This window comes from Diospyros lotus, chromosome 13 (assembly GCF_014633365.1).
Source record: "Diospyros lotus cultivar Yz01 chromosome 13, ASM1463336v1, whole genome shotgun sequence".
In the NCBI taxonomy this organism is placed as follows: domain Eukaryota; kingdom Viridiplantae; phylum Streptophyta; class Magnoliopsida; order Ericales; family Ebenaceae; genus Diospyros; species Diospyros lotus.
The window spans coordinates 31,702,761-31,717,216 of NC_068350.1; the positions used below are offsets into that span (position 1 = coordinate 31,702,761).

Here is a 14,456-nt window from a genome sequence, read left to right on the forward strand (position 1 = left end):
TTGGGTACAAACAATAATTCACAAATCACATCTGTCAAATCTCAAAGATTTGTCTTGTTGTCGGCCTAATAAAAGTTTAAAACCGAATTGTAAAAAAGACTACTATAATCTCTTTGCCACCGAGCTTCCTGTGTTTTCCACCTTTTCATCACTTGTAAGGAAGGATTGACAAGTTCAGTTCAAGTTTGGCCAGAGAACAGTCCCTCATTAACAGAGACTTGCTGCTGCTGCTGCTGCAATCTGGGTTTCTTGTAACCATCTTGCCGCAAATGGTTCGTGTCATTAAGCCGTGACCTGACAAAACGCCGGTCGTCGAACCTCACCGGCGAGGTCAGAGGCCCGGCAATGGGGCAATTCGGTTTGGCACGGCGGGCTGCATTGGAGAAGCTGCTCATCCCACATTTTGGATTGGCCTGACTCAAACTTGATACACCTCCTGTAAGCCAGGGACATTGTGTGGAGCTCTTGCCATTGCTCAACTTCAGTTCAAACTTGTCTGAGCTCGGACGCACCGGCAATGGAGTCAATTGGTGAGCTTGATCATCTGTTTTCGCCCAGTCAGTTGTTGCTGCAGCAGGCCTCTTACCGGCTTTCTTCATCCTAACAGCTGAGGAATTCAAGCTTTCAGGTCCAGAAGTCGAAGAGTACAAGTTTGGATGAACCTCATCGGTATCATGCTCACAAATGTTCTTGCAGCTGGTCAATTCCTTATTGTTGATGGCAACTTTTGCCCCAACAGCACCGTAGTCATCCATTCTCTGACTGGTTTCAACCTCTCCACCATTTTCGGTGTCTGTCAAGTCAATTGTGGTTCGAAAGACAGAACCAGAATCAGAACCCTTTTCGGCAGAGGCAAATAGAGCAGGATTTTGATGAGCTGCTGCATGGCTAGAACAGTTTGAAGCCAAAACCGGAAAATCTGAATCATCTTTCCACAATCCTTGGAGTTTCCTGTTGGCGATCATTTGGGCTGTCGGTCCTAAATCTTTAGCAAATGATATCAAGCTTTTCCTGTATGCAATGTTCCATTGGATCACCTTCAAAAACAAGGTTAATCAGCTCCATGTAAAAAGTGGATTACCTTAAGCAGCAACAAAGTATGGATACAACAATTGAATAAATATGGCAAGTAATAATCCTCGCTTCAAACGACAAGAAAACAAGTCCTTCCTTGCCATAAACAACACCGATTATGTTCTTTGGCAACTCAAGATCAGTTGATGGAGGAGGGTTTTTCAACAGCAAATGCAAAGAAGGATGAGGTTTCTTCATAAATAAAACATGGATGCATTATTCTGTAGTCATGAGGGTAATGCATGCAACCGTTGTGGTTTGTTGAATCTCGCTGTTTCCATGAAGTTTGGAATTGGCTTGGGAGAAACAGTTTCGACACATCATTGGAGGACATTCTACAAATAATGCCAATGAGTACAACACAAAGATCAGTTAACTCTATTAGCCCCTCCAACTATTGCAAAACAGAGTTCGGGTTTGAAGATCAAAACAACAGTAGGCGGGGCTTTAGAGTAAAGCAAAAGCTATAGCACTTTCATAAGCCCAAAGGCATTCGATAGTTCATAATATATTCTCTTCGTGACTCTATCTATGAGTAGGCATATACATGCCCACAGACATACACACATAGAAAAGGAAAAGAGTCTTACATGAGCAAGTGATTTGGGGTCATTATAATTAGTTGAATCGTTAGACTCGTTTTCGTTGATCGAAGGCATCCATGGTTTGTAAGTGCAACGCCGATCCAGTTCAATAAAATTAGATCTTCTTCCATTTTTAGCACCTGTTTATGCAAATAATAAAGATAGTGAATCAGAAAAACTTCAAATTGCAAGTTTTTGGAGAACTTGCCAAAGCTCAAAACAAGAATATCAACAAATGTCATCAGTTCTTAGAAAAAAAAACTATTGAGGAGATCATTACATAGTTACTTTTGAGAGGCATTATGTAGAGTTCTTTGCTTAGTATCCACATTATTAAAACTTTGACAATAATTCCCAATAAATTGGACCCTAGAATGTTTGTCAACTATGTTTCCTTTTGAACTAATGGCTGAAGAAATTTTGGGTTAGAAAGTCACAGGGGAGCAATCACTTCTTACCTGTGTCAACACAAGCATCTGTGCAAGAGGATCCAGGCTTCGCTCGGACATTTCTCCTTAAATTTGATGGACCACTTAAAGAACAAGATGTCCCTTTCGACGAAACATTAGTGGTCATGGTATTGGATTTCACATTTGTAGTAAGTTTGGGACACGGGTCAAAATTTAAACTCTTGCCTTCTCCATGAAGCGTTCTACCTGATCTCCGTCTTGTCCCAGAGAACTCCAATTCAAAGTTTGCAGAATCAGTTTTTAGAAAATGTAAAACTTTCTTAGCTAGATCATATATGGCACGAGCCTGCAATTTGTCAAACTTCAACAATCAGTTGATGGGGATAATCAAGATTCTTATCTTAGTCTAATTTCTTCTAGAATTTGGTAAGACACTAAATAACAAATACCTGTCTGAAATAAATGGTACCGGTGGAGTTAAAGTGCATTGCATTTTTTGGTATTAAAAATACATCATGCTGCATAATACCCAAAAAGAAGAGAATAAGTTCAGATGATTATCTAGATGTACATGGAATGTGAATAAGAGATTTGTTCACTTGTTGTCAATGGTCACACGGTTCATTCATAAGGATGAGGAGGTTAGAATGATTCTATATTATACAAGCCACATCTAGGACCTAGTGATCAGACATTGACTAAGCTAGTTGCGAGCATATACTAGCAAGAGCATCGACCCTAAACGCAACACCCCAGAAGTTGAATAAAAGAAACTCTGAGAACTTCTTTTAGGGATAAATATAAAGAAAGGAAGTAAAAATAAGCCCCCATCTCGGACATAGAAAACCAATTATCTGTTAAAAAAAAAAAAGTTTAAAAAATAAATATGACATTGTTGAGCCAAATGATGTATGCATTGTGGTTCAACGAAATTTTAAATTAGAAGTAATGTAATAATTACAAACTAATTTTGACAATGTAACAAACCTCAAATTGCTCAAAATTTTCATACATTCCTTCATGAAGTTTAGCTCTCATGGTGCCAAAATCCATAGGCTCTTTAATAATTTCATAGTAATCCTCCACCTATTAAAACCAAGAGCTCTCATCAACTATAGGGGGTTAGAAAAGACAACACAGAAAATGAAATAACAAAGAAAACATACTTCTTTCGGGTCGACTGGTTCAGCAAATATTTCATATGTATCTCGCCTGAAATGACAAGAAAAAATGTTTATAGAAGAAAAAATATTTCCTCAGAGGTAAACCACTAACATTTATTTCTTTCTGTACCAGTTTCAGCTTTCATTAAAACTTGAGAAAGTTTGAAAACCTTTTGCCTTAAAACTATGATGAGAGAATACACTCACAATACCCACCGTTGCAATATATCCAGAATAAGCTCGAGGACACGTTTTTCTGGCATAAATGGAATGGGCGACATAACTGATGGTTGGCCTAGTACAATAATTACAAGTAATGTGTAAGATATTATCCTCATTACAAACATAAAATTGGAAAATTTGACAGAAGAAAATAGCACAACCAGCAGAGAGATCATGATCATCGAGTTCTGCACTTGATTTGGGTTTTACAACCAATGAATTATCTGATTCAGGAAACAATCAATTACATGCCAATGCAAAACTTTAGCAACGAAGTGGCAAACTTCACAGAGAAAAATGGCTCACCACAATTGTCTGAATGTTCGATATTGTTTGGGCTCTTCATGCCCTGCACATATTCAGAATTGCACTTCAAGACCAACAACAACACATGTCGAAAGTTTGAAACGAATAAATTCCACATTTGCGTAGCAATAAATACCTCCTCAATAAAGGTCAGATTGGAAACAATACCATACAATTACAATCTCGAAAAAGAACTTTTGAATCATTGCCATTTATTGAATGATTATCGTTTATGTCTGCTTGATAGAGAAGCAGAAAAGGGTAGCACAAATAAGCTAGCTATTTGCAGTAAGTCCAGCAAACAAGTTAAGAAAAGGAAAATATAGGTGTGCATAAATATATTTTGAATGAAACTACTTGCAAAAAAACCGAAATCTTATAACATCCTGGTTTTAAGTTAGAAATTGAAGCAGTACTTTAAGTACATTATCAACACCAATACTACAATGTGCATGAGATTACAGCTTATGCAAACAAGCAGGAAAAGTATAGCTTGATCTTGCAATATTTTGGTCTTCATTGCTCCCTGAACCAAAAGCATTGAAACACCCATATGACAAAAGCCATTTTTTTCCCGGTCAATAGCAGAAGTCAAGTTTTAGTACTTAGCATTTCTATTACTTCCTGTTTGAGATGTTCATCCTGAATTACCCACTCCTTAGAGCAAAATAAGAGAAGTCATTCAGTATAGTAATGTAGAATTCAACATCCGAACACCCATCATCTTCTTCATCATCAACTGCACCTTTTCTTAACCAAGTTAGGGTACAGTCATGGTGTCAATTCACTTCTAAAAGTCATATCGAAAATAAAATTTATACAAAAGAACGATGTGGAAAAATATTATATACCCTTCTTAATGCAAACCTTTAGTGAGAAATAAAGTTTCGACACTATCTTTGCATGAAAAAGTTTCATGAGATGGTAGTTAACGAAGGTACATTGTGTGCGGGTGTATTAGTTTAAAACTGAAATAACTACCAGTTGGCGGCGGGTTCTCTTGCTAGTCCGGGAGGGTGGCTCCTGATGGTGGTCCTCCGGATTCTGCTCCACCCGCCGCCGCACACGGCTGTCTGAAGAGAAGGCAGTGGCGGTAGCTTGCCGGCGGCGGCAATCCTGGGCTGAGATTCGCGGGCTTCTCCGCCTCTGCCCATCCCTCCTCAACCAGCTCTCTAATTTCCTGTAAACAAATTACATTTAAAATCTATTTGAATCAACAAAATGCAGGCTAAATTGCTTCAAAGCTTATTTTCAAGAAATTCAGACATCAACCTGGACATGGACCAGGACAGGATTGCAGAAACAGGAGCTGAGAGAGTATCAAGTTTTGGGGACAATGGATTGAAGATGAAAAGGCATTGAGGATTATACGGAAAAAATTCAACCTGTATAAATAGGAGAGAGAAGATGTTTGCTGAATATAGATGTTTGCTGAATATAGAGCTCTGATGATTCGGAATCTCCAGTTGAGGAAGGAACCCATTTCCAGCTATGTGTTGCTGAGAGAAATTAAATGCTCATTCCCTCCCATGAACAACAAAATAATTGCTAATATGGAAATAATATATTTCACATGTTATCCTGAAGTTTGTTAAAAAGTTATTGATTATTTTTGTATTTTAAAAATTAATGCTAAACTGTTTTAAAATTAAATCTCATCTGATACATATTTCTTCCTCTTTACTTTACGTAACAATAACAATAACAATAATAATAACAATAACAATAACGATTAAGTTATTGGGATGGTGCAAATAGTCATTTGCACACGTTCAAGAGCTTAAGTGCCACAAGGCTATGAGTTTGAGTCTGAATCCGTGCGAATAGTATATTATCTGCATTTATTCGAGAGTCAAGGTCCAGGTTTCACAAGGTTAGACTTTGAGTCTAAATCTGTGTTGGTAGTGTATTATTTGCATCTATTCAAAAGGTCAGGCCCATGACCCAAGTTTCAATTCGAACTTATCCATCCTACCCATTAGCCCGAACAAGCAGACTATAGTTTATAAGGAGAGTATGATAGTCCAGGCCGAATGTTGCTATATATCGGGGACCCCTCAATTTCCACATTATAAAAAAATGTTACGTAACAATAATTAATTTTGTAATTTTTTAAAAAAATGTATCTTCTTTTCACTCATCTTTCTTTTAGAATTACAAAATAAAAATACAAATAAATTAAAAAAATTACTATTTGTCTCTACTCATTCCATGGAATCCATAACATCGACAAACCCATACATTATAGTTTTTCTGAAAACCTACAAACACCTGTTATGTGAGTTACAAATTCAATAGTGTGAGTTCTTTTAAAAAAAAGAAAAATAAATAAATAGAAAAAATTGTCGTTGAGATAGAGAAGATGGTCGGAGATAATGTGAAGAGGAAAAGATGAGAAAAGGAGAGAAAGAAAAACAATGATATTTAGAAAAAAGAAAAAAAAGAAGGCAAAATAGTCGATTTGCAAGGTTAGCAAATGGCTAAGGTTGACATTTTTGAAAATATAAAGGTAGTTAATGTTTTTATCTAAATCTCAAAGGTAATATGTGAAATTTATCATAAGAGGAAAAGTTTTTGGTCACCAATTCATAGGCTAAAATGGGAAGAAAAGGAAAATAATTTTTAGATTGACTCAATTGTTTAATGACAATTTTATCCTTATTTCTTTTTTAATTTATAAAGTAAATAGGGGCAAAATTATCAAAAATTGTTAACTAACAGAAAATTGAAGGGAAAGAAATATGAATGGAATGAAATGAAATGAAAAGAAAATAATTTCTTACTATAAATTAGAACTCATAGCCACTGCTATTGCCAGATAAGACATGGAGTGGAGTTAGTGGACTAAGGAACACAACCCAATTTGAGCTCATATTTTTAATTTCATCTTTCTAAGTTAAAAAAGAAAGTAATTGAATTTAGTTGAAGATTGAAGCATATGTAATTTATAAATGCACAAAAAACATTGGAAAGTTTTAAGATTATTGCACTCACTCTTCTGTACTCATGGATCAATTAAATGGTAATTAACCAAACATATAAGTTAGGTTCCATAGAAACGAAAATGAAAAATTAATACGATACGAAATGAAAATAAAAAAATGGCATTTTTCAAAGAAATAAGAAACGGAACCATGGAGGGAAATGCGTAAATTAAAAAATATAAGGGTCTTTTTGTAAATATAAATTTTATATTATATATTATAATATATAATATAAAAAAAATTTGTATATTTTTATATTATATAATATAAAAGAATTTTTTTCATCTCTAATCTCTTCATGGACAGAAATGCATTTTCAATATTTTTTTAATATTACAAAATAACGTTGAAATATTTTAAAATTACAAAAATGACCCAAAAATATTTTTTTTGTGTTTATCAATATTTTGATACAGAAAACGTTTCAGAAATATCGAAACAACACCACCCCCAAAGCAACGTCGAAATGGCACCGCCATGAAGCGTTTCGTACATCATAGCATATAAGTTGCAACCAAAACAAAGAAAATAGTTAAATTACCTAAACAAAATTACAATAAACAACCTTGTTTATCTGCCCGTATCAATTTTTAAATAAAAAAGAAAAGAAAAAATGCGTATGTTGTATAAAATTTAAAATTTTATTTTTCAAAATTTCCCTGGAAGTTATATGATTTTTTGATAATTTAAAAATTGTTGAGTAATTAAGGTTCTTTCTCACAAATTTCCATTTTAATCACTTGATTATACAGATGATTAAAATTTCAAACTATTAAGTTTCAATGATATGACCAAAATTTCCCTTTTTGATAATATCCAATACTATCAGATTTGATATTTTCCATATTTTATTTTATTTTTATCAAATTTACTTTTTAGGCATCTTTTGTGGGTTTTGAAGAATTTTATCAGCCCATTTACACACCCCTCATACAAGTTCATCTTTAGGGTTCGTTTGGTGTGTCTTAAGGTATAATTTAAGTTTAAGTTTAAGGTTATGGTTATTTAAGTTTGTAGAGTGTTTACGACAAAAATATTACGATTTACTTATTAATGTATTTTTGGCTTCTTAAAAAAGTCAAAAACCTTTTTTAAAGTGTTGCTAGAAGTTTGAAAAATGAGTCGAGCTTTTCACGAAAAAAGTTAATAATAATTTTGCTACCAAATATTTGATTTTTTTAGTGGACTCTAACAACAAAAATCAAGTAAAATGCTCGAAACCCCCTAATCTCTAGACTTTTGGTGCTAATCGAACATCCTTTCAGATTTGTACTCTTATTATCAATTAAATGATTTTTAACTTGTCCCAAATTTTTCAAAATTAATCTATAGACAATTTTGTACACCGTACATATATAGTGTTATAGAAATTTTCAAAATAATTTGGACCCTTTTTAAATCACATATTCATTGATTTCAACATTTTAAAACCTTTCCATTGCCTAGAAAAATACCCAAGAAAGGGATCCATTGGGTTTTCAAAAGTTTAACCAAGATTTAAAATTTTAAATTCTTAATAGATTTTATTATCTTGTGTTGTATAATAAATTATTTAAGATGTGCAATGAAAGATTAATCAATACAATAATATAAGAATTTTATAGAAATTCAATTTTTACAAAACTACATCCCCTCTCTTCAAGATAAATCCTAAAGCATTATGGAAATCCCTAACTTTTAAGAGAAGCTAGAACTCTTGTACAATCTCTTGCCTAAGAACATTTCTTGTAGCAAGAACAACTCTATCATAACAGGTGAGAATTCCCTCACTTACAAATGGGTAAAAAAATAAATACTAACTTATAGATTATTGATTAGTAAATACAAAAAAGTAAATAGAGTGTCCATCGATTTTCTCAATATATCGATTTGGTCTTGGATCCAAAAAATTGGACTTTGCGAAGATCGATTCGATTTTAGGTCCAGAGCTTTAGGTTAATGGACTTGATTTGATTGGCACATAAATCAATTAAAAGTATATAATATAAATTCATAAGCATTAAATGTTATGTGGCATATTGTGTGGATTTATATTAGGTGCTTGCTATGAGTTAACCATCACACTGTTTAAAACAAATTGTTAACTATTGTGTAGTGTGCTTAGATGCAAATTGTTTGCTGAGCATTGATATTATTTTTTCTTCAAAGTTCATATAATAAAAATTTGAGATTAATAAACTATTATATGTAACTAAAATTGAGAACTGAGTCGAACCAACTAAACTTTTATTAGGTTGGGTTGATTCTATTTTGGGTCTAATTTTATGGATCTAATGAAGATCAGATTAGTTCTAAATTAGTGCTAGACCCAAACCAACCCAACCCATGGGCACCCTTAGAAGTAAATGCTAGAAGGCCACAACCCATTTAGTGCTTCAAGTTTCAACAAAAACAATATTCTTGTTCAATACAAACAAATCTTAATAGTTTTGTAAGTCTCTTGAATGCTTCAATGTCTTGGTCTTTTAAAGACATCTTTGAGCCGTCCAACCATTTGACTAGAAACTCATACTAGTCAACTAAAGTTATCCGGAATCTAAGGAGGATTTCAAGGACATGAGTTTAGTCGACTAGTTCATACTAGCTAGCCGACTAAAAATGTTCCAAAAAAAGGGGAAAAATATAGTTTAGACTAGTTAATTAGTAAGTCATTCCTAGTTTATGCAAAATTTCATTTTTCATGCTCTATTTTAGGGGATTCATTAGCCCAACTTCTCTCATAATTTTGCAAAATTAGTCTTCTTTTAGTGACTTAATGAATATATGATAATTAGTCATTAGTATTAACATATTGATAGTTCAATGTTTTCATTTTATATATGTTTTCTAAAGTGTTGTTTTATCTCATTGTGCTTAGTCTCAGAGGAAGAATAGGATTTTTGGTTAGTTGAACAACACTAATATTATCACATCTTATGGGAATATGATCCTTAATCTCATGGATTTTTGGTTAACATTTGAGCACAACATCATCCAGCTATCATATACTCGATTTCAACTAGAGAAAAAACTACTAAGGTTTGTTTTTCACTAAACCACGAGATTATGGAATATCCTAAAAATTGGTATGCACCACTTATGTTTTTCAATTCAGTTTTACTTCCAACAAAATTAACACCTATATATCCAATTAGTTCAAAAGATATGCCTTTAGGATACCATAAGCCTAATTCTCATGTCCCTAAGAGATACTTGGAAATGCATTTGACTTCTAGGAGATGTGACTCGTTAGGATTTGATTGAAATCTAAGCATATAATAAATATAATAAATATAGTGCCAGGTCTATTAGTGGTTCAATATAATGATCTTATCATTCCTCTATACTTTTTTTGATCAACATTTTTTCCACTCTCATCTTTATATAAGTTCGTTGAAGTACTCATAGAGGGATTGACTTATGTAATGAGTCGTAATGAGTTTAGGTCACTGTCGACATTCTCGCATCTGTTGCATATTTTTTTTTATTTGATCAATGATTTTGAGAAATTATATTTGATGTTTGAAGATGAAATATGCATGTTTATCATCAACCATGAACGTGTGTGAAATTTTATGAAAATTGATTTCGGGCATATTTTGTAATTTTATGAAAGTTTAGGGACTAAAGTGTAAATAATGAAAAATTTGAAAATTTAGGTCCATGAAGCCCTAATGAAGTATTTTTTATGCATAATGAGAGTTGTCGACGTTTCATCAGGTTTCAGTTGTCGAAATGACTATTTGTTATTTTTTAGCAAAATAACTATTTTGCCCTTATAAAAGGAAAAATGACAAATTTTAGTCATTTTAATTGGACAAAATAGATTATTTAGGATGACCACCAACCTGATGTTGAGGCTGAGGTTGAGGCCATGGTCAAACTATACCTATACCTATAATAGCACCTGCATTTGCACCAGACTTACTGGGAGAGTCTAACAGAAACTTACGATAGAAAGTAACCAAAATACAAGAAACCTTAGTGGGAATACTGAGGATAGTTGACATGCTAACTACTAACCGGTTAAGATAGGACCAAACACAGTAGAGAATTGGGGATTATCCAACCGAAAACAATAATGGTCAGGCATCTAATTATGCGACTCAAGGAACTGACAGTAATGCCGAAAGCCTACTATTGAAGAACTTTATGACACTTTGACCTCCATAATTTTATGGAGGAATAGATGTTTCAATTGTAGAGAATGGGATGTTATCTATGGAGAAACACCTCCGGTCCATGAGTTGCAACAATGCACAAAAAGTACAGCTTGGTACTTTCATTTTGAGAAATGATGCAAAGAGATGGTGGGAAATTGCTCGACAGAGGTATACTAGTAGAGAACCATCATGGGTAAAATTTCAAGAGGCATTTAATAAGAATTACTTTCTTGAATGGGTCTAGGAATAGAAGGCTTATTAATTTATCGAGTTGGTATAGGGAAGAAAGACAATGGCTCAATGTGAAGCATAATTCATTTCTTTAGCACGATTTGACCCAGAGGCTAAGAAGGCCACAAAATTTCAGAGGGGTCTATGTGCAGACATTCAACATGCACTAGCTGGTGCAAAGATCATGGATTGCCTTATAGTGGTACAGAGGGCATATGCTTTTAAGTGAGACAAGAATGAGTTGAAGTTTGGTTAAGCAACTTTAAAATGAGTGGGTACCTCTTAGGGCCACAACAATAATAAGAAAAGGAAATGGGAAGCAAGTCTAGGTAGAAACATAGCAAGAATCTCGCCATGTAACATTTGTGGCAAAAAGCATAAAGAACCATGTCGTTTTGGTAAAGGGGTTTGTTATCTCTGTGATCAGGCAGGACATGAACAAAATGACTATCCTCGAAACTAGAACGTGAAGCCTACCAAAGAGATGACTTTTTTTCAATGTGGTCGAAAGAGCCACAAAGCACATAGTTGTACACAACCACCTTATAATAGAGGATAAAGGCTAGAGGGATAGGGACAAAGATCTAACTAGAAACCAACAATGCCCAGAATGCAGGGAACAACCCCACAATTAACACTACCATGGACATAGCGCCCTACTGCCACTAATAGGCCACATGTTTAGGGGAAGGGTGTTTTCTCTAACAACAACTGATGTAGAAAGAGGAAATGACACTATCCAAGGTATTCTCTCTTTGTATAGTATTGATGTGTACTCTTTGATATAAGCTCTACACATTCCTTTATTGCACCACATGTTATATGTCATGTTCCCATTTCTAGGACTACATTGTTGTATTATTTGTTTGTGATTACGCCTAGAGATACGGTATTGGTGGGTAGTAAGGTATTCAGAGATTGCAAGATTAGGGTGCACAATAGGAAATTACTTGTCGACCTAGTGGTACTCGACATAAAGGACTTTGACCTCATCCTAGGTATGGATTGGTTGTCACAACATTATGCTAAGGTCGATTGTTGACGAAATATGATTTATTTTGAACTACCCCAGCAGCCAGTCATTGTATATTGAGGTCTCAAGCCAATGACTTCGACTCTAATGATCTTGATAATGAAGGCAAAGAGACTAATACATCACAGTTATGAAGCGTATCTCGCTTTTGTGAAAACTAACATAGAAAATAAGATAGAATTATCTGAGATTCCTATGGTCCGAGATTTTCCTGATGTAGTTTTGGATGAACTGGTAAGATTACTGCCTCAGAGAGAGATTGAGTTCTCGATCGAATTAATGTTGGGTACCCAATCTATCTCTAAGGCTTCATATAGGATGGCCCCAAATGAACTAAAGGAATTGAAGACACAATTATAAGAATGAATTGATAAGGGTTTTATTTGACCCAGTGTATCACCTTGGGGTGTTCCAATACTATTTGTTCAGAAGAAGGACAGATCGATGAGAATGTGCATCGACTACCATCAACTAAATCAAGTGACATTGAATAACAAATATCCACTTCTGCGCGTGGATGACTTATTAGATCAACTTTAGGGGGCTTCAGTCTTTTCCAAGATTGATCTGAGGACAAGTTATCACCAAGTACGAGTCAGAGGTGAGGATGTCTAGAAAATAACATTTTGTAGCCGTTATGGACATTTTAAGTTCGTATGTCTTTTGGGTTGACAAATGCCCTAGTAGTTTTCATGGATTTGATGAACCGAGTCTTCAGGAAATATTTAGACTGCTTTGTCATCATATCCATCGATGATATCTTAATTTGCTCGCTGAGCCCAAAGGAGCACTAGACACATCTCAAGACAATTTTACAGAGACTTAGTGTAACGACCCTAAAGTGGGTCTAGGTGTTTTAATACTTGACTTCAGTGTAATAGCAATTAAAATGTAGGACTAAGTACTTTTTTTGAATACATAATGTTAAATTTCCTTGGTGGCACACAAATAATTTTAGATTACATAATTTTATTTTATGGTGCATGGAATCAGAAATTTAAGTGAAAGGGCCTCAACTAAATAGTTAATGAGATGTCTAACCCAAGTGAAAAAATTAAGCCTGGTGGGCTTGGAATTTATGTATGTGGGATACATGTGATTTGGGCTTAGGCCCATGGTGAGAAATAATTTGGAAATAATGGGTTTGATGGTGTAAAAAGAAAATGGGGAAAAGAAAATGAATTAAGTAGCATTTGTCAATTAAGCCCCTGGATATTTTTGTTTGTAATATGAAAAGAGGGTCATTTCGGTAAATTCTAGAGCTGGCGTGCAGACCTGTACGCACTCCTTTTTCCCAGCAGTCTCTGTGCGCAAATATCCTATTTCAGTGCAAGGCGTATCCATTCTTTTTGAATGCACTGTTCCATTGCTTCTTTAGTCCCTCTCCGTGTTCTTCTTCTTCACCTTCTCCATCCTATTCCCTCACTTCTATTATCTGTTGCTGTTTACTTCCTGTGCGCAGGTGAAACTTCTCTCTGATTTTGCATTCTCAACAGGCAAGTTCTTCTTCACTTCCACATTATCTTTCAGTGTGAGCTCCCTCTTAGATATATTCTATATTACAATGCAAGCTTCCTTGATTTGCAAATTGTTGCTTATTGTGTCACCTCGCAGTTAGTGTTTTCCATTGTGTCTATTTTGTGTATAAATTCCCTAGTTGCTGTGAAGTCCAGTTGATGTCTCAAGCGGGATTTGATTCACCCTAATATTTGTTCAGTGAATGGCTTTTCTTCTTCCTTACAACAGGGTTTTGTTTAGCTCGTTGCTCCATGTTCAAGCATTTATATACGTACATGTTACATCATATTTGGAAGCTCTCACCTATAGTTGAATGTTCCTTGTCCATCCAAATGCCTCTTATATATGTATATATAAGTGTTGAGTCTGAATGTAAAATACTAAGTCACCATTGAATGATTTCATTGAGGTATTTGGAGGTCTTGCGCAAACAGCAAAAGCCTCAAATGAAAATATATATATTGTTCGCCTATATATGAGACCCACTTATAAATACGCATATACATAAATGCGTAACGAGCTGTTACCCTTCACTGATTTGAAAAGAGTATCCGAGCCATGCCCTGCCTAGCTAATCCACCTTATTCATGCTTAAACAGTTGTTTGAATGCCCTTATTCTATTTGGCCAACCCACACATATATATATACACATTCAGCTTCGTTTTTGTTCCAACGAGCTCTTCCCTCCAGTTCTTTCTGCGATCTCCCTTCGAGCTCTCTCTGTAAGCCTTAGTCGCGAGCTCATGGTGCGAGCTCGCCTCGCGAGCTCTTGCTCAACCCCCCTTGAC

At 34.8% G+C, this 14,456-nt stretch overlaps 1 protein-coding gene across 1 annotated transcript; it reads right to left on the minus strand.

The window, feature by feature from the left end:
- Positions 1-179: 179 nt before the first annotated feature.
- LOC127788184 (uncharacterized) lies at positions 180-13,493 on the minus strand. The gene is made up of 12 exons (XM_052316295.1): positions 13,425-13,493; positions 5,032-5,144; positions 4,741-4,939; positions 3,760-3,823; positions 3,615-3,677; positions 3,439-3,526; positions 3,235-3,280; positions 3,056-3,154; positions 2,518-2,586; positions 2,117-2,414; positions 1,665-1,798; positions 180-1,037 (listed from the first exon to the last, which is right to left on the minus strand). The coding sequence occupies exons 1-12, from the start codon at positions 13,491-13,493 to the stop codon at positions 180-182; spliced, it is 2,100 nt and encodes a 699-aa protein (XP_052172255.1).
- Between the last annotated feature and the right edge of the window lie 963 nt (positions 13,494-14,456).

Coding starts and splice junctions, on each gene's coding strand:
- LOC127788184 (XM_052316295.1), bottom strand. CDS start 13,493: ATGGATACGCCTTGCACTGAAATAGGATATTTGCGCACAGAGACTGCT. Junction 5,145..13,424: donor GGAAAAAGGAGTGCGTACAG/GTCTGCACGCCA, acceptor CTATTTATACAG/GTTGAATTTTTTCCGTATAA. Junction 3,155..3,234: donor AACCAGTCGACCCGAAAGAA/GTATGTTTTCTT, acceptor TGGTTTTAATAG/GTGGAGGATTACTATGAAAT.